At 40.8% G+C, this 27494-nt stretch overlaps 1 protein-coding gene and 2 long non-coding RNA genes across 3 annotated transcripts; all 3 read right to left on the bottom strand.

Annotated features, from left to right (window-relative positions):
• Positions 1 to 476: 476 nt before the first annotated feature.
• On the bottom strand, positions 477 to 8186 carry LOC135685586 (beta-2 adrenergic receptor-like). The gene has a single exon (XM_065201570.2). The coding sequence runs from the start codon at positions 5691 to 5693 to the stop codon at positions 4716 to 4718; it is 978 nt and encodes a 325-aa protein (XP_065057642.2). The 5' UTR covers positions 5694 to 8186; the 3' UTR covers positions 477 to 4715.
• Positions 8187 to 10280: 2094 nt separating this feature from the next.
• LOC135693482 (uncharacterized) lies at positions 10281 to 15778 on the bottom strand. The gene is made up of 4 exons (XR_016144637.1): positions 14735 to 15778; positions 14502 to 14608; positions 14141 to 14177; positions 10281 to 13669 (listed from the first exon to the last, which is right to left on the bottom strand). It is a non-coding gene; the product is annotated as an uncharacterized LOC135693482 (long non-coding RNA).
• A 7446-nt stretch (positions 15779 to 23224) lies between these two features.
• On the bottom strand, positions 23225 to 26828 carry LOC148958464 (uncharacterized). The gene is made up of 4 exons (XR_016144628.1): positions 25093 to 26828; positions 24894 to 24946; positions 24452 to 24515; positions 23225 to 23800 (listed from the first exon to the last, which is right to left on the bottom strand). It is a non-coding gene; the product is annotated as an uncharacterized LOC148958464 (long non-coding RNA).
• Positions 26829 to 27494: the final 666 nt, after the last annotated feature.

Raw genomic sequence — 27494 nt, 5'->3', positions numbered from 1 at the left:
AAGGTCGATTATGAAGCTGACCTTGACTACACTCATGAGCTTGTTGGCAGAAAATTGAAAGTTTTTTATGAAGAAAGTTTTTTGTTGGAGCAATATCATGGTGCAACAGAAAATTGCAAGAGGTTTCTTTAAAAGACATTGATGGAATTGAAGTACTTTTACTTTAGTAAGATTTGATAGTCATTTTTTGTTGCTGTTTTTTCCGTTTTGTTCTACAAAGGTGTTACTGTCTTTGGAAAAGTAAAAAAAATTGATTCAAAGTCTCTCATCTTCTGTTATAGTTCCTAACATTAACTAAAATTTCTTCCTAGCATGAAAAATTAATTATAAGGAACCCCAAATATAAAATTCATGACATCATAAATAATTAAAAAACTCTTCAGAAACAATGAGTATTGAAATTTCCAAAACATTAAGAAACTGGAGTACTCAACATCGACCTTTGTTTCTTATAAGAAGAATGAGTGTAATGGAAATCCAGGATCGTTCATTCAATTATTTTGAACTATTAAAAAGGTATTTATACGTAGGAGAAGAGTAAGGTCGAAATTTTCCATTAGTCAGTGCGATTCAGCGAGTTGTACGTCGAGTGTGTAACAAAGCAAATTGACATACTAAAAGTGTGATTTTGTAAATGGAAACTTCGGGAAATATGCAGTGTACACACTTTTTATATAGGAATATAGTCTATAAGAATATTAAGGCTCAAAATCGCCGAAATTTAAGAATAATTAAAGAATAATGCAAGGCCCTTGCTTCAACAAGAATTAAATTTTTTGTTTATTTGAGTTTTTGAAAAGTAGAAAGCTATATAAGTTAGAAGGTATACCCAAATATATTCTCAGTAAGCCCTAGCCAGGTAGGTCCCGAGCTTGATTAACTTTGGTCGCGGATACAAGATCGAGAAACTCGAAAAAATTTTTCTAGCAGCAGCCAGATTGTCTTGAGAGGACCAGTGGCTGAGGACAAAAAGGTTCTGTGGCTCGATTTACTGACACGAAAAGACCTCCACTTAGAGTGCGGAGAGTGGCCAACTTTCTGTTATTCCCAGGCACCGCACAGCTATAGCCCCCTGACTTTCTTGCAATAATAGGTTTAGAAAATATTTGGAAAGTGAACTCTAACACAACTTTGGAAAGCTTACTCTAACAGATCTTACGTAGTAGCAGTTCTTTTTAACTGGGAGCCCCTTTTTGTTCATTTTCCTAGTATCTTCTTTAATTATAGCTTTGTTTTTATTATCTTCAAGCTAAATATATCTATTTAGACTTTTAGACCGTATGTTATTAAAGTTAAAATCACCTGAAATCACCTGAAACGACCTGAAATCACGTGAAATCATCTGAAATCTCATGCAAGTCACCTGAAACCACCTTGAGACAAGTCAGAGCATTTTCGAGGTGAATAAAAATGACAATTGCCTTTTGTTTAAAACAATAGAAAATTATTTGGGCTTGAGGGGCAATCGCCCCTCTCTCTTAGTAAGTATGCTAAAAATGACCCAGCGGTAGGTTGTAACAATAACAAGCAAACTAATTTGAAACACAGAGCGTTGGAGCATGGGGCTGCAAACCCTGTTTTTGGCAATTATCGTATATCCTCCGTTAAGCAACCGTGTGGGGGAACTTTGCGCTGCGCAGCATCACAGTCCCACGCAAGCATCGCAATAAGTGATATTCTTGTTGTTTTTATGTTACACTAATGACTAATTTGTTAAGCTTGACACTTCATCTTGAGATTTTATATATGATTGGCTACAGAGCAATTGTGCAAATCACATAATACTAATATTTAGCTCATTAATACCTTTTATTGTTATGTTTTGTAATTGGGAGTGTCTTTAGAGAAATTATTTTTGCGGTATACAGATTGGGAGTGTAAAGTGTAGAGTGTAGGCGTTGAATGTAAACAGAGATTGATGAATATGATGAGAAATTGAAGATTGGATGAAATGTTTGGGTGCAATATTCTGGAGTACCAGCAGTAGATTAAATGTTTTCATAACAAACCTTTGCGATTCCAAAAGTATTTTAGGTTGTTCTAGACCCGCAGGATCACATTTTTTATCACTATTCTCTCAAGTAAAAAGCTTTAGTGTGTCTTTAGATGCCCGCCTTTAACCATAACAAACAAAATCGTTCATGGCTTATTCCCTGGCAATATCTAAAATCTAAAAGGTTCTAAAAATCAGGTTTTGCAGCTGTTGATAGACAACTCGTATAATGGATTCTTCTTTTGTATCATTCTTCTTTGAAATGATGACAGCTTTTGATTTTATCTTCAAGGATATCGATCCAAAAAGCATGATATCATACCTAATGATTGGTATAGACCAAGTTATCATAACTACGTGCTTATCACCTGTCCATTGACTCCATACAACGTAATGATTATCAATGCTATCAGTTGAAAGAGAAACGATGCAGACAAAGGGAGATTCACAAAAGATTACAAAAGCGGTGTAGACAGAAGGAGTTCGTTTTCACCCTAGGACTCCATTGGTAACATTTTCAATAGGCAAGCGGCACTGATTGGACAGCCTCAACAGTCATGTGCTCGCATTTCTGATTGGCCTATTTCGATCCACAACTGGGTATATATATTTCCTAGCATAGTGTTTTGATTTATGTTCTGACGTTTTATACTCTGAAGAGTTTCAGACGAAAAGCTCCAGCTCAAATGTTTGCTTTGTCAAAGCCATTTTTAATTTTTGTATCACCAAAAGATCGTTGAATGAAACATCAATTTTTTCATGCCATTCCAATTTGTTATGTAACGTTTCTAAACTCCCGAGAATAGCCAGATTTTACGATTATATCTGAAGTATATTCTTATATTTGGAAAAATGAAGATGCTAGAAAGCTTCCAAAACGGAAGGGCCGGAATGTGTTCTTTTCATAAAATCTATAAAATATCTAACATTTTTTCCTAGTATATCTAACAATCAAGGTACAAGAGAAACTAAAAATACTTTTTATAACATTTGAATGTCCTCATTATAAACTATTTCCGCCTGAAATTTCACATTTCGTCATCTTTTCAAACTTCCTCAATCCCTAGTACTTTTCGAGTCATCAGCATACTTCCGGTCAGGGAATACTAGAACCAATTTTTCAGGTTAATCCCACGTGATTGATACTTTAATTAAAATTTCTTATCTACCTACCCTGGGTTCCAGAGCGTCAGTGTATTTCCTCGACGTCCCACTTGCTACACTTGACGCTCTGGAACCCAGGGTATTATCCACCTTGACTTGCAGTTTTTATGTAATTCTTTTGTTTTTCCCGTACTGAATTTGAAGTTGTTTTAATAAAATTATTTTAATATGACTTTGATCCTGCATTAGGTAAAAATAGGGAGAGAAATTTGCTGAGAAGAGATCTACTTCTAGAACTTAGGTTGATGTTAATAAAACATACAGATGGTTGCTTAATCGTTATGCGAGTACACATCAGATCACGGAAGAGGCGATAGACTTTGTCAAACCAATGGATAAGTCTCTTTTCTGATTTAATATCCTCATACATTTGCAACTTATATTTTCTACAAAATTTATTTCTACACCTCAGATAAACTTAATTTTGTCGATGAAACACCAATAATGTAATTACAGCTCATATATAAGCCGAAATAAACTTGTTTTACGGAATATGTCAGAATTTATAGCTGTCTTCTCTTCACTCTGCTAGTCATATTCGGACTAATTTGCTTGGCATTTTTTACTATTATGTGTATTACTCTATTGATGATGACAATTTTATCGCTACGAAATATGCCTTATTCTAAATAATATGTTGGAAACATACACTCTTACCAGATTGTTTAGCTACTGTATAACATTCTAGTTTATTTTTCATATTTTCATATCATTCTAGTACATTCGTAGTATTAGTTGAATTCTATTTTTTGTAAAATAAATACTTCCGCGAACCTTCTGGAATGATACTTTTCTAGAAACTTCTAGAACATTACAAAAAAATATATCAAAGAGTATTTCTGTATTAGGTAAGTCAGTTATTCATATTATTACCTCTGCGTTAATCAAACTGCGTTAGTCTGTTAATACCTTCAACATAGTACACATGGTCAATAAAGGATACAAGTAAAATGTGCAAAATATGCAAAAATGCAATAAAGAGGAAGTTGTGATCACAAACAAAAGTGCAAATCTAATTCAGGTACATCTTCCCAGAGTACCAGAGTCTCCAGTCTCAGAAAATCTTTTTGAATGAGAAATCGCAGCTGTCTGCAATACTTTATCTCCGGATTAATGAGGCTCTGGTACCCAGGGCAAGCTACTTTTGCTTACTCTTGCCGACGAATTCGTACGTTACGATTTTGGTGTATAGAACAGGACGGTTTTAAGTTGCTTCTCTGACCGAGTTTCAAACTTAATCAAGTAATCAGGCAACTGTTGCGTTTACAGTTCTGCCTATATAGCATTAAGCACTTTATGACAGACGAGTAAACAGTAATTTTGATTGAATATTCTGGTGTTTTCTTTGGAGGTTTTTCGCACATGGTCATGATTTAGCAGCTCTTCTTCTTATATACAGATTTGTATATCGATAGCAGATTATGGGCAGCATGGATTCATACTAGTTAACAACAATTATATAATCGCTTTATTGCTTGCTTGGATAAATTAAAATCCCTTGTTATCTGACATATTGCAAGAAATGTTCCCTTTGCATTTATTATTCATTCGTGTAACTTTACAGATTGAAAGTTTCTTCATCCGGTTTTGCAGGTCTTTTTGAAAGTAAGGCCCTAAAATGCTTTCGCTTGAAAAAATAGATCCATGGGTTTATAACACTACTAAGTAGCGCAATTAAAAGACATATTCTCCTTCCGTGCAAATCATTGAAAGTAAAGCCGTATGTATAAATAAGACGGTAAAACGACAACGGCAGGTAGCAGCAAATGAAAACTAGAACGATGCATAAACATTCTCTAGTTGCTGCTAGATCCGACATCTTTGGGCGTCTCCTTTTCGGCGTATCGCCTCTCCCGGTATCTTCTCCGCAGCTTTTCTCTATATGAAAGAAACCTTCACTTTCTGTAGTCTTTAAATACTGCTCCTTTGTAGCTTTGTACAGTAACACATTTGTGAGGGTTAGTATCGTTGCACCAACGAAAAAGCATATAATCATTATTGTTCCACGTGCTCTGAGCTCAACTCGGTAAGAAAAGCCAAAATAAAAAGAATATTGCTGTACACACATTAGAAAGGTAAATCCCCAATTTGAAGCAAGAGCAACTGCTATGCGCCTGCAAGTCACAATCGAGCAATACCTTAGCGGCATTTCAACTGCTATTAGTCTGTCAAAAGACAGCAGCGACAGAGACAAAATGGATGCGAAAAAACTACCAAAGAGGGGAATGTTACCAGCCACTTTGTATACCATTCCGCGTTGGTTGGACAGCAAGCACGACGCTAAGGACACACTGAACACGCCGACAAGCAGGTCTGCGAAGGCAAGTGATAGCAGAAATTTGTTGACTTTGCGACGCAAAATTCGTCTTTTGAAGCGACAAAACGTCACAATCACAGTCAAATTTGCAGCTATTGCTGACGAACCGATAATCAAAGCTGCTATCCAGTATAAGTCCCTGGCTTCCATTTCCAATTGGTTTTGTACGGGGGCTTTATGTGGTATCTTTGAAGCACGTTGTTGCAATCTAAGAACCATCTCACACAGTTGCTGGTTTTATTCAGTCATCTGATTTGCTGCTTCAAAGAGGTTACTGCGCAGGGAACCAAATTTTGTATAAATGTTTATAAACTGTCAAGTCGAACTGTTTGCTGACAGCTAATATAAATCCCGCAAAATCCAGCGATTTCATTGCTCTTAAGGATTAGCAAAAAACGTTTTAGATTACGATTACCAAGCCAAAACCAAGCCCATACCAGAAGAAATAAATCCAACGTCAACTAGAGTTTTGCAAACAGTTGTACAGTAGACAATTAGAACCAGGGGCGGATCCAGTGGGGTGCGAAGGGGGCTCGAGCACCCCTCAGATTTGAGAAAAAACTTTTTGGGGATTAAAGCTTATTCTACCGCAATTTTGTTTATTATTATTTAAACCATTTAAATAATACCGGGAAGTATGCACATCTCCTGAAATTGTTATTTCCGCTTCAATGCCCCGTCTCACAACTGTTCAACATTGTTATTTCAGTCCATGCATTGAAGTGTTATGAAACTCCCCCTGGTTGTCCTGTATAGCATTCTACAGACTCGGAAAGCATTGTCTCCTCTTATATCCAGCCACTTAAGGAACCCGTGGCCTGTAAATTATACGAGTTTCTGCACCCGTGGAAGTGAATCTAGCCAATCACGGTGCCAGGTCGAGGGGTTCTAAACTTTGGCGCGAGAACCCATGGATTTCAAAAATCCAAAACATCAAAGAATACCGACAAACCAGGGGGAGTTTCTTCGCTTCAATCTACAGTCAAATGTATAAGTGGTTTTATGACCAGGGGGAGTTGAGCTTGAACAGGGGGAGTTGAGGTTGACCAGGGGGAGTTGAATTATGATACAGCACGCGACGAATGCTTAGGCGCAAATTTGCAATATGTTTTCGTGGATCTTTTGACGATCTTTACCTGATGCTCGATGCTGTAACGGCAGAACTTGTAAACGCTGTGGTTTATATAACAGAACGGTTTCAAGTTTCAACTCCGTGTTTCATGTCTTATTCATAGACCATGAGGTATGATTTGTATTCAGAGGATAAAGCTTGCCCGAGCCCTTGTTATTCTTTTTTTAATCATTCAAGAACTACATAAAAAACATCTCAAAAACTTGCCCTTACTATTATTGACCAAAAGGGGTTTCCTTTTTATACCTACTTATATTCCTGCGAATCCTTTTTTCTCTAAGAATTTCAAATACATAAAAATACTCAAAACGCCAGGCCCATAGCGAAACGTTCAGGGCCTTCTTTGTTTGGTTTGAATGCTGTGTTTGAATCCCTGTGTTCAACTTTTGCACTGCACTTCAAGGGCTTCATTCCACCAGCCACGTTATTTTTTTCGTCAAGCTGATCAAGTTCTAATAAATGGCTGCAAAGAGTCAAAAATTAAATTTTGCTTTGAAAATTTGTGGGCTCGGGCCTTTTGCCACTGCGGGCCATCATATCATCTTTGACTACAGTTTCTATACTTTTGTACCCTAAGTGAATATAAGAGGGGCGAGCTGCAAATTGCGTTCAATTGGCATAAAAGCTGATACCAAAAATTACTATATAAATCAAGGCATCCAGGCTTTTTAGTTTATGGAAGGCTTTCATTTCATTATGGCTTATTAGCAGGGGTACGGAGTTTGTGCATAGCAACACCCTGGGTTACCAAGCCTTACGTTTTAGAACCCCTCAGAATAATTTCTAGATCCGCCCCGAACGCTTCAACACAACAGTTCAACACAGGCTCCTGTTTTCCAGTGCTTTTTCCTTGAAACGGAAACAAGTGTCGTCGGAACGAAAGTCATATTGAGGAGGAAGGGGTATTAAGGGGGGAGTGCCATTGTATTATTCATATTCAGTACACCGTTATCAAGGAAATGTATACAATTTGACAGTTATTTGGGCGGGGGACTCTGGTGTATAATAATCCCCACTGTAGCCGAAAAAGGACCCAACTCAAACATTTACAGGATGCAGACCGAAAATGGTAAATAATTGTCATTCCGGGAGATTTAGCGCCTTCACCTGGAGATAATAAGTTATTATGGAGAAGCCCCTCGTACTTTCTAGCCTCTACTTCAGGCAAGCAGATTATGTTAGCCTTAAGATCAATTAAACCTGCCCTCTTAAACATTGGTTGCATATCTCTACAAAATTACAGCATATCTCTTAACTACGTCGATTTCCAAATCAATGAGTGAATGAATGTCTTTTCCAGTTCTTTAGAAACGTATTTGACAGTTATCTTGAAAACTGAAAACAGTGTTGTGGATTTATTGGAGCGGATTATAGTAGAGAGAGTATTGAGGAGCTCTTCAGGATTCTTCTCTTGATCTATTCCTTTATCTTTTTTATAACAAAGAGTAAAGACTTTCAAGTTTAATACCTTCGAAGTGTCTATCTAAGCTTGTGATACAAAGTATCTATGTAGAGCAGCTGGACATCATCCCGACAGCAGTATAGAGTTCTAAAGTGTGACGTCATCAAAACCTATTCTTAGAATTTTTGAATCTTAATCACAATGAAATATTTGAAGTTTGCTAACGGATCACTGTTATTTTTGCTCTGTTCATAAAGTTATGGACAGAGAAAAAAACATAGAGGTTTGATTGGGAAAAAGCCAATACACACGTGACCATATCTCAGCCAATTGGTAACACATTTGACTGATTTTGCATATTTAGAGGAATTTCATGATGCTCTTTCAGGCTATGGAATCTAAATTCAAGAGTTCTTAAAATAGATTTTTTGTGACGTCATCACTTTAGAACTCTATTGTGACTGACAGCAGCTTCGACGCTTTCAGAATACCCTTGATACAGAGGCAGTGATTACATGTAATCGGTTTCATTCGGAACCGTACTTAAATGACTCTATTTAGGTCATCTATTTACATGGGGCCCGTTGGAACATTCCAAATGGAACTGCTAGCTGTACCAAGTAGGGATCGCCTAGAAAAAGCTCCATTTGGAACGGTCCTGAAAGAAGGTTTCAAATGAGTAAGGATAGTAAGGAGAGTTACAAAAATCAGTATACTGGCATCAAAATTTGTTTCTTTACCCTGCATTTCCATTAGCTTTGCCTCTCCGTACTATCAAATCGAGGATAGTTAAGAATTCGAACAGTTATCCGCATTTAAACTTCTTCTGATTCACTAATACAAAGTCAGTCGCTATTCGAAACAACGTGAAATTTTGTAGCATTTGTAATTAAAGACAACAATGTTCGCTCAATGCTTAAGGTTAGCAACAACAGACGAATAAGAAGGTCCAATTCTCTGTACGATTTTCTATAGCTTTATGTAAAGATATGAAAGTTTGCTGACCAGTGCCAGGATTTCTTAACTCTGATTGGCCAACAAGAGATTTTGAATCTCTCAGCCAATCAGAAATCGGAATCTACGCTAGCGAAATGTTGAGTTGGCGCGTTCAGTTATATGCGTCGGTACTTTGAATCGCCAAATGGAACCGGTCCCGTGTAAACGCATGAATGAGAATATATTTTGAGAATCGCTAGGAACCAAAATTTCTCCTGTGATCAAAGCCAGGGATCTATTTGACTAGCTATATATTTTAGAACGATATAACTTAAGCGTCAAACCAATGTATGTTGTGGTGTAAGCAGAGGCGGATCCAGAGTGAGTTCCTTGATGCACAGAACTCAGTCAGTTTTCCAACATATATCTAAGTGTTGCCTGAAACAAGTAACCTAAAAATTCAAAGGTTTATCGTAGTCTCTATCCAAGACAAACAAAAGGGTATTGTGAAAGGAGGAGGGTTGCAACAATTTTCACAGAGGCACTGTTTTTTGTCGGAAAGAAATCTATAATCTAGAGTTAGTGAGTGGATAGTACCCTCAATGGTACCAAAATGCATAAATATGAATAATAATGTTGTCTTATGCACAATTATCAATGCATTATCTGAAAGTCCCTAGCCTTGGCCTGGAACTCAGTCAGGTTTTTGCTGGATCCGCTCCTGGTGTAAGCCCTTATCATTCTTCGAGATCTCTTTGTGGGAAAGAAAGGCAAAGGCACACAGATACTGCCAAATACAGATACTGCCTTTCAGTTGCCTAAAAACTCCGGATATAAGTTTTCATTTGGAGGTAGAAAAGCGTGAAAAAGTGTACTAAAAGTAGAGAAACAGGCAAATTCAATTAAGGTTACTAAAAAGCAATAATCAGTATTGTAATTTGTGCTTTAAGTGTATTTTCGGTTGTAGTTGATTATTTATTTATTTATTTATTTCTTATTACCAGGTAATCAATTGTGTACTATAGGTATTTTAACTGTAGCTAGTCTCTTTAATTATTTGAAAGGATACCAAAAACATATTTGATAGGGTATAAAAAGGATACCAAAAACAAAGTAACACCTGAAGCCCTGAAAGCAATTCCAAATTTTCCTGTTATGTTCGAACTAGACACTGAACCCACCCTTGATGAAGTATGCAAGGCTATTGATCGGCTATAGATGGTATACCTCCAGAATAAATAAAACATGCAAAGGGTATCCTTTTAAAGCCACTACACAATCTCCTCTTGCAATGCTGGAAAGAAAAGGCTGTGCCTCAAGAAATGAGAGACGTTAGCATATCAACATTATTCAAAAAAGGTGATCGTGGTTTATGCGACAACTATTGTGGTATATCGCTACTTCTGATTGTTGGGAAGCTTTATGCTAGGGTTGCGCTAGGAAGACTCCAAAAACTTGCTGAACGTGTCTACTCTGACTCACAGTGTGGATTCAGGGAGGAAGATCGACAGTAGAAATGATATTCTCTTTACGCCAGCTTTAAGAAAAATGCAGAGAACAAAGAATGCCACATTTCATTGCTTTTGACCTTACAAAGGAATTCGACCTAGTAAGCCGAAGTGGACTGTTTAAACTACTTGAAAAAATAGGATGTCCCCCCACCTTGCTCAGCATAATAAAATCCTTCAATGAAACAATGAAAGGTACTGTTACTATTGATGGGAATACATCTGAACCATTCAGCATTGAGAGTGGAGTTAAACAAGAAGATGTATCAGCTCCAGCCCTGCTTGGAATATTCTTCGCTCTTATGTTAATGTACGCTTTGGTGACCCTTCAGAAGGTATCTACATCCGAACCCGTGATGGCAAACTCTACAGCACAGCCTGCCTATGTGCCAAGACCAAGGTACTCTCAGCCCTAATTAGAGATCTTCTCTTTGCTGATGATGCTGCAATAGTGGCACATTCTGAAGCTGGTCTCCAGAAGCTATTGGACAAGCTATTCCATGCATGTAAGGCCTTTGGTCCGACAATAAGCATCAAGAAGACAAAGATACTTGCTCAATGAGTAACAGATCCAAATACAAGCATAAAAATAGATGGAAACGAGCTTGAAAATGCAAACAAAATCAACTACTTGAGATCAACTATATCAAGTGGCCTCTTCCTTACAGGCGAAATAAATGCAAGAACAGGGAAAGCTGCGGCAGCCTTTTCCAAATTAGAAGAGAGAGTCTGGAAAAAACGAAATCTCATCATCAATACCAAAATGCAAATCTATAAAACATGTGCACTTAGTACACTTCTGTATGGTAGTGAATCGTGGACTATCTACAGTAAGGAAGAACCTAAACTGAATAGCTTCCATCTACGTCATTTGAGAAGAATCCTTGGAATCCACTGGGAAGACAGGATCCACAGTACTGAGGTCTTGAAAAGAGCAAATTCCACCAGTATTCAGTCAATTCTCAGCCATCGTCGTCTCAGATGGCTTGGGCACGTAAAAAGAATGGAAATTGATAGAATCCCAAAACAACTTTTATATGGTAAGCTCGTACCACCGGACGGCCACTCCTACGCTTCAAGGATGTGTGCAAACGTGATCTCAAAGCCTCAAGCATTGACGATTGGGAGTTGCTTGCTACCGATCGGCCGGCATGGAGGCAACAAAACCGTGCTGGTACCAAGCATGCTGAAAGAAAAGTGTGTCAGGATAACATCAGAAGTGACTTCATATGAAAATGTGGGAAAGACTGCCATGCCCGTATCGGACTTATCAGCCACTTGAACAAGTGCAAGCTTTGAACATTCATTTTTACTGACTTTAAAAATTTCGTGATATAAACCATAGTCATTATTGACTGACAGAGTCTACTACTAATATAGGTATTTTAAAGGTGTGATCATTTGCTATATGCTGGTGGCTCAAGTTCAGTACTACAGATACAGGATCAGAAAGACAACGATATATTGTTTAGGCTCAAATTCTAATTCCAATAGAGGACTGTATAGCTTCAATTATTCAACGTAAATTCAAGTAAGGTTCCAGCTTCGATCTGTTCTAATCCTATGACTTCTCTAATCACACTCAATTCTAATCTAATTTCTAATGCATACTTCAATGAGTAGATTAAGCTCCCCTACGAAGCCCGCTACGCGGGCTTGCCAGTGGCCCTACGGTTGAATATTAAGATTAGCCTTGGAAAGACAAGAGTGGCCCTACAGTTGAATATTGAGATTAGCCTTGGAAAGACAAGAGTGCCATAAACCTCGATTCCAAAATGAGAAGAGGTCACGTGATAAAAAAATTGCTTGCACTCCTGTGCGAATTAAATTCACACTTTTGTGACTATCGCTAGGAAGGGGGGAGCCTTAAAAGAAAGATGGGGTTGAGGCTCCCCCCTTCCTAGCGATAGTCACAAAAGTGTGAATTTAATTCGCACAGGAGTGCAAGCAATTTTTTTATCACGTGACCTCTTCTCATTTTGGAATCGAGGTTTATGGCACTCTTGTCTTTCCAAGGCTAATCTCAATATTCAACTGTAGGGCCACTCTTGTCTTTCCAAGGCTAATCTTAATATTCAACCGTAGGGCCACTGGCAAGCCCGCGTAGCGGGCTTCGTAGGGGAGCTAGTCTTCTGTTAATCGAAATGTGCATACTTTCAATTTGATACATTACATTTGTCATGTAGAGGCAGGGTTGAAAGTTGTTTAAAAACATTTTGCAAGCCCCGGTCTATTCGTGGTCCTCGTTTAAATATTTTCACGTGTTACCCTCTTCATTTCTCCTGTTTATTCTAATTGCAATGTTTTTAAGTGTCCATCTTTTTTTATCTCTTGACGAATCGTTGAAATACTTTGCAGGCTTATCTAAAAGCTCTGCTTATTATTCTGAATTCTACTTTAAAGCTTGACAACAACATGCTTCTGCCTGCCCCCACCAATTATTAATCCTCGTTGACACAATTTCATGGGTTATTCCTAAAAGTTCTCCTATTTAGTCAGAATCAAATTTTAAAGTTCTCCAACAAATTTTAAAATTTTCTAGTCGTACACTCTTAGCCCTTGTCGACTTAAAGGGGCTTTTTTTAAATATTTTCTAAGGTCATTCTTAGAGCTGTAATGTTCATTTTAAAGCACTTCGTTCAATCTTTGTTCACTTGTGATGCTGTTTTAAGACATAATTGCGGGCCACCCTCAAAGCTCCCTGTTTATTCTGAATCAAATATTAAAATTTTCCAACACAATATTCCTGTTAGCCGTTATTGGTCCATGGTGCTCGTTTAGACAAACATCATCTGAAAATTTCTTAAGAATAAAAATTCCTAAAAAAGTATGTTGATTCATAAAAAATTTTAACGATTTCTCATCTAAACTCCAAAAATTAAAATAATTATACAGTTATTTCATTTGAGGGCCTGGTATCATATCTTCGTCACAATTAGCTTTTAAAACACTACAGCAACAAAGCACTTAAGAAATTGAAAGATAGAAAACAGCAAAAGTTTCGTGCATCAGAAAGGATTCTTACTCAAACAACAAATTAACAAAATACAATTCATGGACAACTGCTAATCTTCACAGATTTAGTAATTTTCTCCACAGTCATGGTTTTTTCTTGTTTCTTTGTTCGATTTAACGCCAGCATAAATGCCATAAATTTCCTTTCGAAGGTCCAAGAATCACGTCTGCGTCATAATTATTGCTTGAAACGGTCTTTGGTCTAGATGAAGAACAAAAAAATAATGAAGATGTTATTCCATGGTTAATGAAAGCACGTTCTAAGGAAATCGATGGTCATAATGCTTTGTAGAATTTCAGAAAAAACGTTCGCCCCGAGAGCTTAGCCACCCCTTTAGCGACTGGTTTTTAGTATAATTTCATCAAATTAAGCATAAAATCATTTGAAATTGTTCTTGTTAAGCGAGCAATATAGCAAATCCATTTTCCTTTAAGGACAAAACTACGAAGAGGTAAAACATTAAGAGAAACACGTTCGTGGCGGGACTCCTTTTAGCAACCGGTTTTTAGTGTGATTTCGCCCAAATAAGCATAAAGTCATTTGAAATGGTTTCTAGAATGATTCACTTACAATTGCGAAAATGCTGTCAAAGATATAAATAATTCTAACTTGAGAGGCAGGCAAATCCTATTTGTCTCGGTGGGAAAATCTTTTAATCGAAAAATTACTCACTTGTTGTACCAAAAAGTCAGCGAATCCGATCGTTCATCTACAAAAAAGGAAGGAAGGCGGTTAGGAAAAGTTGCTGCAAAGGATTCTCGTTAGGCATAAAAAGTTGGGGGCTGGCATCACATAATTCGCATTACAACGGGTTTCCTATGAAAATCAAATTTCCTTGCATCAAGAATAAAACAGCAGTTGATTGCAATAAAGCCAATCCAGTTTCCTTTTAGCACAAAACCACGAGAAGAAGTAAAAATTTTTCGTTCGCGGCGGGGGTCTAGCGGCCGGTTTTAGTGAAATTTCCACGAAATGAGCACGAAACCATTTGAAATAAGGAATATCGAAAACACGTAAGAACAACAACGCTTACCTGTATTCGGTTGCCATCGATTCTGATGCCAGCGAAGAAGGGGAACAGCCAGCAGCCATCGCAGAACCAAAAAAACGGGCAGCAGCGTGTGTACCGTACGTACGTAGCTATTAAAACGAAAAGGAAGATTGTCAAAAGCACGAATTACATGGCTCTTGCAAACGAAATAAGAAACGGGGTTCAATCATCGATCAATAAAAAACCAGTTGATAAAAAAAGCCAAGAAGACTCACCTGAGATCGAGAGCAGCTACTAATGACTGAAGCTCCAAGCTGTAGCACAGACCACGACCGTCGAGGATCGCTTCGAGTTCGAAAAGAAATGCCAAGCAGCAGTGCACGTAGATTTATTATTAGCTATCCTCTCCTCTAACAACGAAAAATCCAATGGATCCTTTGTGGAAAGCGAAACGAATTTGAAAAGGCTCCGTTCAAATTGAAGGGTTGCTGGAGGAAAAAGTTTTGAAATCTTTTGTAGAGAGCAAGAGAAAAGAGAGAGAAAGGACCTTCAGAAACGCGGGACAAAGACCACGAAGAGCACTAACGGTGATCGAGACGATGCCTCAGAAAACGCCAAATATCTCGAGAAACAAGGCAGGAAAAAAAACGTTATATCTTTACGATAGCAAATCAATTATCTAGCTTCGATTTGAGACCTTGCCGGGGAAAATCCGCTCTGCCCTTCGGGGAGATAAAGGGGTTGAGCCGCCGGGCGGTGTGGCAATCTTTTGCAGAGAGTAAGAGAAAAGAGAGAGAAAGAACCTTTAGAAACACGGGACAAAGACCACGGAGAGCACTAACGGTGATCGAGACGATGCCTCAGAAAACGCCAAATATCTCGAGAAAAAAGGCAGCAAAAAAAACGTTATACCTTTACGATAGCAAATCAATTATCTAGCTTCGATTTGAGACCTTGCCGGGGAAAATCCGCTCTGCCCTTCGGGGAGATAAAGGGGTTGAACCGCCGGGCGGTGTGGCAATCTTTTGCAGAGAGTAAGAGAAAAGAGAGAGAAAGAACCTTTAGAAACACGGGACAAAGACCACGGAGAGCACTAACGGTGATCGAGACGATGCTTCAGAAAACGCCAAATATCTCGAGAAAAAAGGCAGGAAAAAAAACATTATACCTTTATGATAGCAAATCAATTATCTAGCTTCGATTTGAGACCTTGCCGGGGAAGATCCGCTCTGCCCTTCGGGGAGAAAAAGGGGTTGAACCGCCGTGCGGTGTGGATCTTTTGTTCGGGGCTCATTTGCATATCCGCACATTAGTATTATTGTAGAGATTGCTTGGGTGGACCGCCGGCCCGCGACACACCGAGCCAGTGGACCGCCGCCCCGCGGCACGCCGAGCCAGTGGACCGCCCCCCGCGACACACCGACCCAGTGACCCGCAAGCACTCCCCAACCCGAGCTGCAAATTAGCAAAGAACGAACTAACGCCATCCCCAACACACAAAACCCCCCTCGCACAAAACCCCAACACACACGACCTGCCCCCCGCTGAGGCGTGCCCCCAACAAAGGCGTGGCTGCCGCCCAAAAGAGGCTCCCACCAAAAAGAGGCTGTGGCGTGCTCCCCCGCAGAGGCTGAGAGAACCACGCCCTCTGCCATCACAAAATTCTCCCTCAAAAAAATGTGCAAAAAACACTCGCGCTCCTACGCGATTTTTACTCGCACGACTGTCACTGGCGCTAGAGGGCGGGGAGCAGAAAACGGGGAGGAGGAGGCTCCCCGCCCTCTAGCGCCAGTGACAGTCGTGCGAGTAAAAATCGCGTAGGAGCGCGAGTGTTTTTTGCACATTTTTTTGAGGGAGAATTTTGTGATGGCAGAGGGCGTGGTTCTCTCAGCCTCTGCGGGGGAGCACGCCACAGCCTCTTTTTGGTGGGAGCCTCTTTTGGGCGGCAGCCACGCCTTTGTTGGGGGCACGCCTCAGCGGGGGGCAGGTCGTGTGTGTTGGGGTTTTGTGCGAGGGGGGTTTTGTGTGTTGGGGATGGCGTTAGTTCGTTCTTTGCTAATTTGCAGCTCGGGTTGGGGAGTGCTTGCGGGTCACTGGGTCGGTGTGTCGCGGGGGGCGGTCCACTGGCTCGGCGTGCCGCGGGGCGGCGGTCCACTGGCTCGGTGTGTCGCGGGCCGGCGGTCCACCCAAGCAAGACCCCGCTTTGGCGGGGTCGCTAAGAAAGGCTAGTTTATTTCCATTTTATAATAATAAATAACAATGACATTAAATAAACTCTTTTAGGAGGGTTATAATATATTTCCATAAAGTGATGGAAGTTGTGACATATTTTATGTGATAAATTGTAATTAAGAATTAGAACTCTTTCGCTGGAAGGGTCTGGGCAGTATTGTTTGTTGTTTCTGGTTAGTTTAAAAAATCGTATCAAAAAAGGCCTTTGACCCTTCTGATTCAAAAGTATGAGTAAGGTCTAATGCAGTCATTGCTTTAAATATAAAAAAATGGAGTTTCGTGTGGACCGTATGCGCCGCGCAGGTGTTATTTGATGCATCTAAGCCTTAGCCTAAGAAATCTACTCGATAATGGATATATGAGATCCATCTTAATTCCTATGCTTCGTCAGCGTAGCCAAATTATTTGGTTTAATGTGGGAGCCTTGTTACTGTACTGACTATAAATGTAGGTGAATCCTCCAAGCCTCAATGAATAAATTAATTTGTCAAATAACTGTAATTGAGACGTTGTTTATCAGCAAATATGACTGACATGTCTCTTGTGAGCCAAGAGCCCAGAGCCCAGATATCTGGACCTGATGTCATGCACTGCAAGGGCCTGAGTAGCATTGTTCCCTCATGTATAATTAGCAATAATAGATATAATGGCTGTGTATGTGCCAAGAGCCCAGATATCTGGACCTAATGTCATTCACTGCAAGGGCCTGGGTAGCATTGTTTCCTCATGTATAATGAGCAATAATAAATGTAACGGCTTTGTCTGTGCCAAGTGCCCAGATATCTGGACCTAAGGTCATTCACTGCAAGGGACTGAGTAGCATTGTTCCCTCATGTATAATTAGCAATAATAGATATAATGGCTGTGTATGTGCCAAGTGCCCTGATATCTGGAGCTAATTTAACGAAGTGCGAGTCGATGTGAAGGATTGCTTTGTCGTTGGCCAAGTGCCCATAAATTTTGAGAGACTTTTTGGAGAGGGTGGTTTATTACTGAGAATACCACGGTTTGTCCTTTTTTAAATGTAGGGAATATCCGCAATGTTTCTTTGTTTTATGCTGAATTAAAAAATAATTCTTTATCTTTATAAAAGCTTTTTTAATTTTAATTGGATCAGTGATTATCAGGGTTCTTTATTGTTGGTAATTTTGCGAATCCCTTATTGTTTAATAAAACTTTAAGATATATGCTTTAGTAACTTCGAATTTAATAATATAGGATTTCGGTTAGTCAGGTCCCCATTATGCTTCTTTGGAAGGGCACTTTGAAGTAGTTTTGGAAATTGGTGGCTAGTTTAGAAAATGTCACTTAAAATGGTTGCTCAATGGCAATTCCCTATTCGAGAAGACAAAATTTTATATTTTCGCCTCATAAGTTTTAACCGCGCCTTAATTGGATTAACAGTAGTAATTTTTCGTAAGGGCGGCGCTAATTTCATGTTTCGGGGTCCTCGTTTGGCATCAGGTGAACAATATCGGAGGGCATTTTCAAAAAAGGGTTGGTTTTGAAACCTCTCACCACGCAACTTTTGGTAAATGACGATTTTATGATTAAAGGATAAAATTTCTATAACCCCTTCCTATTTGTTCAAAGGTAAATAAATTCGCATAATTGGGGTTTATTTTCGTTGAAAAAGTTCAATTGGAATGGAATTTCGAATTCAAGTGGTACGTTTTTCATGGTATATCATTTCTAACGTAAAATGCTCTTAAAACTGCCAATAAGTGTAGATTATAAGCTAGTGGGCCCGAAGTGATTTGCCCAGCTGTTCTATAGCTTGCCTTCACATTGCAGTCGATAGTGGACGATTTAACTCGAGAGTGTTGTCCGCATGGCTAAATGATCCTCTTTAATGTTGGAGCCACGTTACTGTACGGATTATTGGTACGTGAGTTAGGCAAGACTAATTAATCAATTTGGCAAAAAAGCAATTTCGAAGCCATTCCAAACTGATCTATGATAATTGCACTGCATACGGGGCAGTCATAGGAGGGCCACCAAGCTTATGGCCCCTTTGGCTTGAATTAAGGGCCTTTCTATGAGTGGATATCGCCCTTCTCCTCAAAAGCGACCGTGAATAGAAGGAATAGCCCTTACGTATCAAAGTAAACATAATCATCATCCAATATCACGGAAAAATATTTTTAAAGATAAACTTTCAGTTTTTTTTCGAAATGACTGAAGGCAATTTTTGCTTCATGAAAATGAAGTCTAGTCATTTTTTATGCCTAAAACAACGCCGGGGCAAGCTATGACGCAGCAAGTTTAGCAAATCAGAAAAGTTGTCTTTCCACCGTGGTTCTTTCAAGAAAGAACGGTTAATGGGTACCTAAGTATCGCTAACGACCCGCAGTGACAATCAGGTTGACGCTTAATGATCGCGCCTCAATTGTAAAGTTTGAAAGATGTCAACGGGGTTATAACGCGTAAAACAACGGCGGGGCAACCTATGACACAGCAAGTTTAGCAAATCAGAAAAGTTGTCTTTCCACCGTGGAGCTTTGCAGAAGGAAAAGTTAATGAATAGCTAAGTACCGCTAATGATCCGCAGTGACAATCAAGTTGCCACTTAATGATCGCGCCTCATTTGTATAGTTTGATCAAGAAGGGAAAGGTCCTGCATCCTTCGCAATCAAACAAAATGAAATTGTAAAGATAAGCTTCCAATTTGTTTTCGAAACGACTAAGAAAGTTTTTTCCATCAGAAAAATGCTGTCAACCGACTTATACTGCGTAAAACAACGGCGGGGCAAGCTATGACGCAGCAAGTTTAGCAAATCGAAAAAGTTGGCTTTCCACCGTGGAGCTTTGCAGAGGGAAAGGTTAATGATCGCTAACGATCCGCACTGACAATCAGGTTGCCACTTAATGATCTCGCATCAATGCTATAGTTTGATTAGGAAGGGAAACATCCTGAATCGTCCGCAACCAAAACAAACTTTCTTGTAAAGTTTCATTTTCGAAAATTTCGGCATTTTTACGTCCGTGTTAACTTCAATCGTATGTTTGGAATGCTCAGTGAAGTGCATGTGGATAGGAAATTCTTGTTGATTTTATTGAACGGTCAATTCTTTGTTGCAATGATGGGGGATGGCGGGATGGCGGGGCCCGTACCCCCACTCGGACAGGATTTGGTTAGCTTAATTTTTCGTTATCTGTGTGATTTTCATTTAAATCCAAAGCCCCTTATAAAAAATCAGGAAGAAGTTTTTCGAGGCTTTGACATTTATTTTTTCGATTTCACCAAGTAAACAAAGATGGCAAAACGAAGGGACACGTGATGTAAAAAGTAGTGATACAGCTAAATTCGAACATAATAAGCATGAGCGTCTAGTTTAAACAATGAGATCGCATTCTTAGTACTTATAACGATCAAACTTTCGACCAATCACGGTCGAGCCAGAGCCCCAACACAAAGGATTCGTACAGTGGTGTACTGTACATTACAGTACAGGGCAAAATCATGACAATCATAACTTTTGCTCGTACGGTCTCGAGTTTTTGGGAGAAAGGTGTCGCATTCGAACGGTTTTGATTCCCAAAATTTCGAATCGAAACTTCCATCCAGAAGGGAGAAGCGAGCCGTGACGCAGCACCGTTTTCGTGCCAAAAAAATCGACGGTGATTAGCAGAGCCTTGGCAGAGCAACTCTGCGGAGATAATTGCCCTCCGCACAAAGAGGTGGCGGTTAACGACCTCGCTGACAAAGCCTAACACGCTTAACGACCCGATGTAACCTTTTCTCTGGAGAGGCAATCAGGTCCGCAAGCAAGGCAACTTCCGCCGAAAAAAAGTTTGTTTTGAGAATTTTCGACCAGGAAAACCAAGACAGAGGGAGAAAAGAAGCAAAATCCCAGACTCCCACCGACGGACGGGGTCGAGTGGAGAAAAGAGCGGGACGTTGGCAGGGCGCCTTTAAACCGATCTCACACGAACAGGGGCGAAGTAGCTGCGACCGTGATCACCGTTGCTTGCCCCTTATTTGCATAGTAGCATTTTAGTACATTGAGACCAGCCAGTGGACCACCGGCCCGCGGCACGCCCAGCCAGTGGACCGCCGACCCGCGACACGCCCAGCCAGTGGACCGCCGGCCCCCGACATGCCTAGCCAGTGGACCGCCGGCCCGCGACACACCGAGCAAGTGACCCGCAAGCCCCCGCCCAACCCTAGGTGCAAATTAGCAAAGAACGAACTAACGCCATCCCCAACACACAAAACCCCCTCACACAAAACCCCAACACACACGACCCCAACACACACGACCCCAACACACACGACGTGCCCCCCGCAGAGGCGTGGCTCCCGCACAAAAGAGGCTCCACCAAAAAGAGGCTGTGCCTGCTCCCCCGCAGAGGCTGCAAGAACCACGCCCTCTCCCATCACAAAATTCTTCCTCAAAAAAAAGTGCAAAAAACACTCGCACTCCTGCAGAATTCAGCGAAAAAATCACTCGCGCTCCTACGCGATTTTTACTCGCACTCCTGTCACAGGCGCTAGAGGGCGGGGAGGAGAGGGGAAAAGAAAGGTCCCCGCCCTCTAGCGCCTGTGACAGTCGTGCGAGTAAAAATCGCGTAGGAGCGCGAGTGATTTTTTCGCTGAATTCTGCAGGAGTGCGAGTGTTTTTTGCACTTTTTTTTGAGGAAGAATTTTGTGATGGGAGAGGGCGTGGTTCTTGCAGCCTCTGCGGGGGAGCAGGCACAGCCTCTTTTTGGTGGAGCCTCTTTTGTGCGGGAGCCACGCCTCTGCGGGGGGCACGTCGTGTGTGTTGGGGTCGTGTGTGTTGGGGTCGTGTGTGTTGGGGTTTTGTGTGAGGGGGTTTTGTGTGTTGGGGATGGCGTTAGTTCGTTCTTTGCTAATTTGCACCTAGGGTTGGGCGGGGGCTTGCGGGTCACTTGCTCGGTGTGTCGCGGGCCGGCGGTCCACTGGCTAGGCATGTCGGGGGCCGGCGGTCCACTGGCTGGGCGTGTCGCGGGTCGGCGGTCCACTGGCTGGGCGTGCCGCGGGCCGGTGGTCCACTGGCTGGGCGTGCCGCGGGCCGGCGGTCCACTGGCTCGGGCTGTCGCGGGCCGGCGGGCCACCCAGACCCCGCTTTGGCGGGGTCGTCAAGAATGGAAACTCAGGCCAGGTGGACCTTGCAAGACCCCGCTTTGGCGGGGTCGCCAAGAAAGGCTAGTTTACTTCCATTCCATAATAATAAATATCAATAGCATTAAGTAAACACTTCATGGAGGATTGTAGTCTATTTACAATAACATTCAGTAGAAACTTTTCAGTGGATTGTAGTCTATTTAGATAAAGTGTGGGAACTTATGACATATTTTTTATGGAACATGGACTAAATCGAATGAGTATTGAGCAGTCACCATTGGGGCCTGCTCGTTTGCCATTTTGAGAGAAACTTGAAATGGGTCTCAGAAGACAGCAGTATATATGTATTGTGAGGCGAAAGGACATTATTGAAAAATTGCAGTATTAGGGAAGGATTTTTTACATAATTTGTTATTAGAGTGAAGGTGGTTGCTAAATTGGTGAAGGAAAAGCGTGAGAGAGCAGTTAAAGTTTAAATCAATAACTCAGTAGATTATCAAAGGTGTGATTTTGCTGTTTCCGTGTGCTTCAAACATTCTGTAGTTTATTTTTAAGCAATTAAACGATATTTATTGGTAGCTTCAACGTTCTTCACGTGCACAGTAGGTTTGATGTTGTGGAAATGGTTCTTTCATACTACAATTTCTGACAATACCCAGGCATCTTAAATTGCGAGCCTGGTTAGCCTAGCCTAATTATTGCGTTTAATGTGGGAACCTTGTTACTGTACGTATTATAAGTAGGTCTATCATCCAGGACTCAATTAATTGATTTATTTGCCAAATAAAAGCAATTTGGAAACCATTCAACTGTTGGAGAGGTTGGTGGTGTTCGTTTTAAATGTACTACTAAGACCTTGTCAATTAATTGTCTATAGGTCAGATGATTTTTCGAGATTATAATCATGTTAACGCTATTTTTGGTACAGTTCACATATATCTAGCTACTTTTAACAGAATCTTCCTTTCTGATTCAAATCTCGTGATTTCATTGTTGCTAGGTGGTGTGTTAATATCAGCTCGGGCGTTTCCGCCTCGTTTTGACATTTTAATACCAATGGATGAGGCCTTCAAATTTGGTAAAGCAATAGACTTGTTTTTTGGTTGCCCCCGACCTCCATTTTATATGGAGAAGGTCAAATTTCGATATTTTCACGAAGAAGCATCCAGCAAAGTCATTTATCTATTTCCTCTTCACCCCGACCAAATTTGAAAATAAATTAATCTTTATATGAATTTTACTTAATACCTGTGTCTAAAATATTGCCGAAAGAGAATATATATAGTTCCACAAATGTTTCATTTTTGAGCACTACCACTAATGTTTCATTTTTGAGGACTTTTGATCATGCTATAAAACTTGACTGATTATCAACTATCCTAACTTGTGTTCAATGGCAGATTTCTAGCAGAAAAACAAATATTTACTTCATTATCATAATAATTATCAAAATGTTTGCTAATTTTGAAAACAACAACAATTAATAGTTACTATTGGTGAGCCAACCCTAGAGTGGAGAATCCTCATAATAAAATCCATAACTAAAGCAAAATCTAAAATCTGATGTTTTCAAAATATTTGAGGCAAACCCTCAAATATATCACAATGGGGGAGGCGTGTATTTCACCAACATCCTCGTAAAAAACAATTGCAAGATTGGTAACAATAAATGGCTAGAGTTGAGGATCCTCCAAAGTTAAATAGCTCATTTAAAGCAAAATCTAATAGATGTTTATAACGCATAGGGGGCAAACTCTGTAAAAGTACAATGAGGGAACCGTGTGTTTCATAAACATCCTCGTAAAAAAACCAATTGGAAGTAGGGTATGAAAATCTATGAAATAGGGGTCCTATCAATCGCTGAAACTATTTGAGAGCGGGATGCAAAATCTTGAATTGTCCTTCAACTTTACAATAAACATACAAAGATCCTCTAAATCAATCAAATTATAACGAAACAAAGGCCAAAGAAGAAATGTCTTTCATTCAAATCGTGGTGTCAAAACGTCTCACAAATGCCCTGAAAAAAAGAGGAATAATGGTTACTAAATTTCAGCGCCAGTGTACGCGTAGAAACAATTCAATAAAGCATGTTTCCATGTCGAAATGGAAATGGCTGGAAAAATTGCTTAGCAGTTGTAAAATTGGTCTAAAAGTGGTAGAAAAACACGTACAAAAAAGGAGCAGAATGATTATTTTGACAAAAAGGGGCAGCTTCCTTCCAATCCATTAAAATATCGCAAAAGCAATCAATCAACTGTGAGGGGTTAGGGGAGGCGTAACTTCACCGGCATTTGCAATAGATGGAAAAATGTATTGAAAAAGTTATTAAATTTCTATACCACGATGAGGGCAACATGAAGTTTACAAAAACTCTACTAAATCTTGTCACTAAGGGTGTAGCATGAATATTTAAATAAAAAGGGGCAGCAAAAATTCGTAGAAAATATCGCGAAAGCAATCAATCAATCGCGAGGTTTAGGAGGAGGCGTAACTTCACCGGCATTCGCAACAGACGAAAAACTGCATTGAAAAATTTAATTTTTCTAAATAAACACTTGGTTTTTCGTTAAGAATTCATTCAACGTATTTATATAAAGAAACGCGAAACAAAATTTGAGTATAAACGAAGTAAAACACGAAGAGATCTTTGATATCGAAAATCGCTTACCGTGTGATGAAGCTGGATGAGAATATCTTTTACAATACTTTGGTCTATCTGCCACGGGAATGTCCTGCAAAAAATCCAAGAATAACCGAAATGAAAACTGTGACGCAGCAAGTTTACCAAAATCAAATGTCGACATCGAAGATCGAGGTTCCTAATCGATGCGTCACTAATGATCGTTAACGACCCGCACTCACAAAAAGTTTCCCCAATAACGACCTTACAGACAATGGGGTCACATCACAAAGGGGGCGTAGCTTGATCGTCGTTCGCAACTCGTCAGGCAAAACTGTCCTATAAAGTTTGAATTTCCTGAATCTAGGCGTTACAATTCGCTGAGAATTCGTTGCACAAATTGATAAATAATAAAATATAAAATACCTCTATCTTGAAACGTAGATAAACGAAAAGGGATGAAAATAACCCCGAAAACAAACGCACTAACCTGATGAATATTCAATTTAGGAAAGGTATTCAAATCGTGTTCTCGACACTGTCCTGCAAAAACAGCAGAAGAACAGACGGTAAATTCAATGTTGTAAGGGGCGACTATCAAATATTTCGCGGTAGGGGCAGGGCGTTTTGTTAGAAAAATGGCAGGGCAAGGTACAGAAACATGAGCGAAAAGAATAAACAATACTCACAGTGAAAACGGCGTCCAAAATCAAGGGTCCATTGTGAGAAACATGTCGACTTCTTTTTCCAAACCTTTCTTTCCAACCGTGTGCTCTAAAATGCACCTGGAATCATCTTCGCGACAATTCATCATGGTTTTGTCCTGTTGAGACTGTTTTGACACAAATTGCACGGTCATTTATCAATCGATCCCCCATAAAAGGGAATTTTTCAGTTACCGGGAAAAAAACTGTCCCTGCAACAATGCAAATCGCTACGTCATCGGAACGCATCGCCAAAAGATCATGATAACCATGAGAGTGCCTAGTAGTTTAAGCAACAACAATGAGATAATCATGACAATCATAACTTTTGCTCGTACGGTCTCGAGCTTTTGGGAGAAAGGTGTCGCAAGCGAGCTGTTTCGATTCCAAAAAAACCTCGAATCAAAACTTCCATCCAGAAGGGAGAACCGAGCTGTGACGCAGCAAGGTTTTCCTGCAAAGGAAATCGAAGCTCGCAGAAACTTGAGGATCCCGCACTTAATTGCTTCTCCGCACAAAGAGGTGCCGGTTAACGACCTCGCTGACAAAGCCTAACACGCTTAACGACCCGACGTAACCTTTTCTCCGGAGAGGCAATCAGGTCCGCAAGCAAAGCAACTTCCGCCTAGAAAAAGTTTGTTTCGAGGATTTTCAGGCAGGAAGACGGGACCGAATCGAAAATCGAAGGCCAGCTGCAGACTCACGTCGACGGACGGGATCGAAGGGAGGAAAGAGCGGGACGTTTCGAGGAGGCCTCGAAACCGATCTCGTTCGAAGAGGCGTCGAGTGGGTCAGACCGTGTGCAGACGTGCTTGCCCCTCATTTGCATAGTAGCACATTCGTTGTTTCGAAGCTAATTTGCATAGTAGGATTTTAGTATATTGAGACCAGTGGACCGCCGCCCCGCGGCACGCCGAGCCAGTGGACCGCCCCCCGCAACACACCGAGCCAGTGACCCGCAAGCCCTCCCCAACCCGAGCTGCAAATTAGCAAAGAACGAACTAACGCCATCCCAAACACACAAAACCCCCCTCGCACAAAACCCCAACACACACGACCTGCCCCCCGCTGAGGCGTGCCCCCAACAGAGGCGTGGCTGCCGCCCAAAAGAGGCTCCCACCAAAAAGAGGCTGTGGCGTGCTCCCCCGCAGAGGCTGAGAGAACCACGCCCTCTGCCATCACAAAATTTTCCCTCAAAAAAATGTGCAAAAAACACTCGCGCTCCTACGCGATTTTTACTCGCACGACTGTCACTGGCGCTAGAGGGCGGGGAGCAGAAAACGGGGAGGAGGAGGCTCCCCGCCCTCTAGCGCCAGTGACAGTCGTGCGAGTAAAAATCGCGTAGGAGCGCGAGTGTTTTTTGCACATTTTTTTGAGGGAAAATTTTGTGATGGCAGAGGGCGTGGTTCTCTCAGCCTCTGCGGGGGAGCACGCCACAGCCTCTTTTTGGTGGGAGCCTCTTTTGGGCGGCAGCCACGCCTCTGTTGGGGGCACGCCTCAGCGGGGGGCAGGTCGTGTGTGTTGGGGTTTTGTGCGAGGGGGGTTTTGTGTGTTTGGGATGGCGTTAGTTCGTTCTTTGCTAATTTGCAGCTCGGGTTGGGGAGGGCTTGCGGGTCACTGGCTCGGTGTGTTGCGGGGGGCGGTCCACTGGCTCGGCGTGCCGCGGGGCGGCGGTCCACTGGCTCGGTGTGTCGCGGGCCGGCGGTCCACCCAAGCAAGACCCCGCTTTGGCGGGGTCGCTAAGAAAGGCTAGTTTATTTCTATCTTATAATAATAAATAACAATGACATTAAATAAACTCTTTTAGGAGGATTATAATATATTTCCATAAAGTGATGGAAGTTGTGACATATTTTATGTGATAAATTGTAATTAAGAATTAGAACTCTTTCGCTGGAAGGGTCTGGGCAGTATTGTTTGTTGTTTCTGGTTAGTTTAAAAAATCGTATCAAAAAAGGCCTTTGACCCTTTTGATTCAAAAGTATGAGTAAGGTCTAATGCAGTCATTGCTTTAAATATAAAAAAATTGGAGTTTCATGTGGACCGTATGCACCGCGCAGGTGTTATTTGGTGCATCTAAGCCTTAGCCTAAGAAATCTACTCGATAATGGATATATGAAATCCATCTAAATTCCTATGCTTCGTCAGCGTAGCCAAATTATTTGGTTTAATGTGGGAGCCTTGTTACTGTACTGACTATAAATGTAGGTGAATCCTCCAAGCCTCAATGAATAAATTAATTTGTCAAATAACTGTAATGGAGACGTTGTTTATCAGCAAATATGATTGACATGTCTCTTGTGAGCCAAGAGCCCAGATATCTGGACCTGATGTCATGCACTGCAAGGGCCTGAGTAGCATTGTTCCCTCATGTATAATTAGCAATA

Source organism: Rhopilema esculentum, chromosome 15 (assembly GCF_057945365.1).
Source record: "Rhopilema esculentum isolate cy_ngs chromosome 15, ASM5794536v1, whole genome shotgun sequence".
NCBI classification, from domain to species: domain Eukaryota; kingdom Metazoa; phylum Cnidaria; class Scyphozoa; order Rhizostomeae; family Rhizostomatidae; genus Rhopilema; species Rhopilema esculentum.
The sequence above is the reverse complement of the archived record's forward strand: the minus strand, read 5'-3'. Positions and strand labels throughout refer to the sequence as shown.

Excerpts from the sequence above, each read along its gene's own strand:
- LOC135685586 (XM_065201570.2), bottom strand. The coding sequence starts at position 5,693 with ATGGTTCTTAGATTGCAACAACGTGCTTCAAAGATACCACATAAAGCC.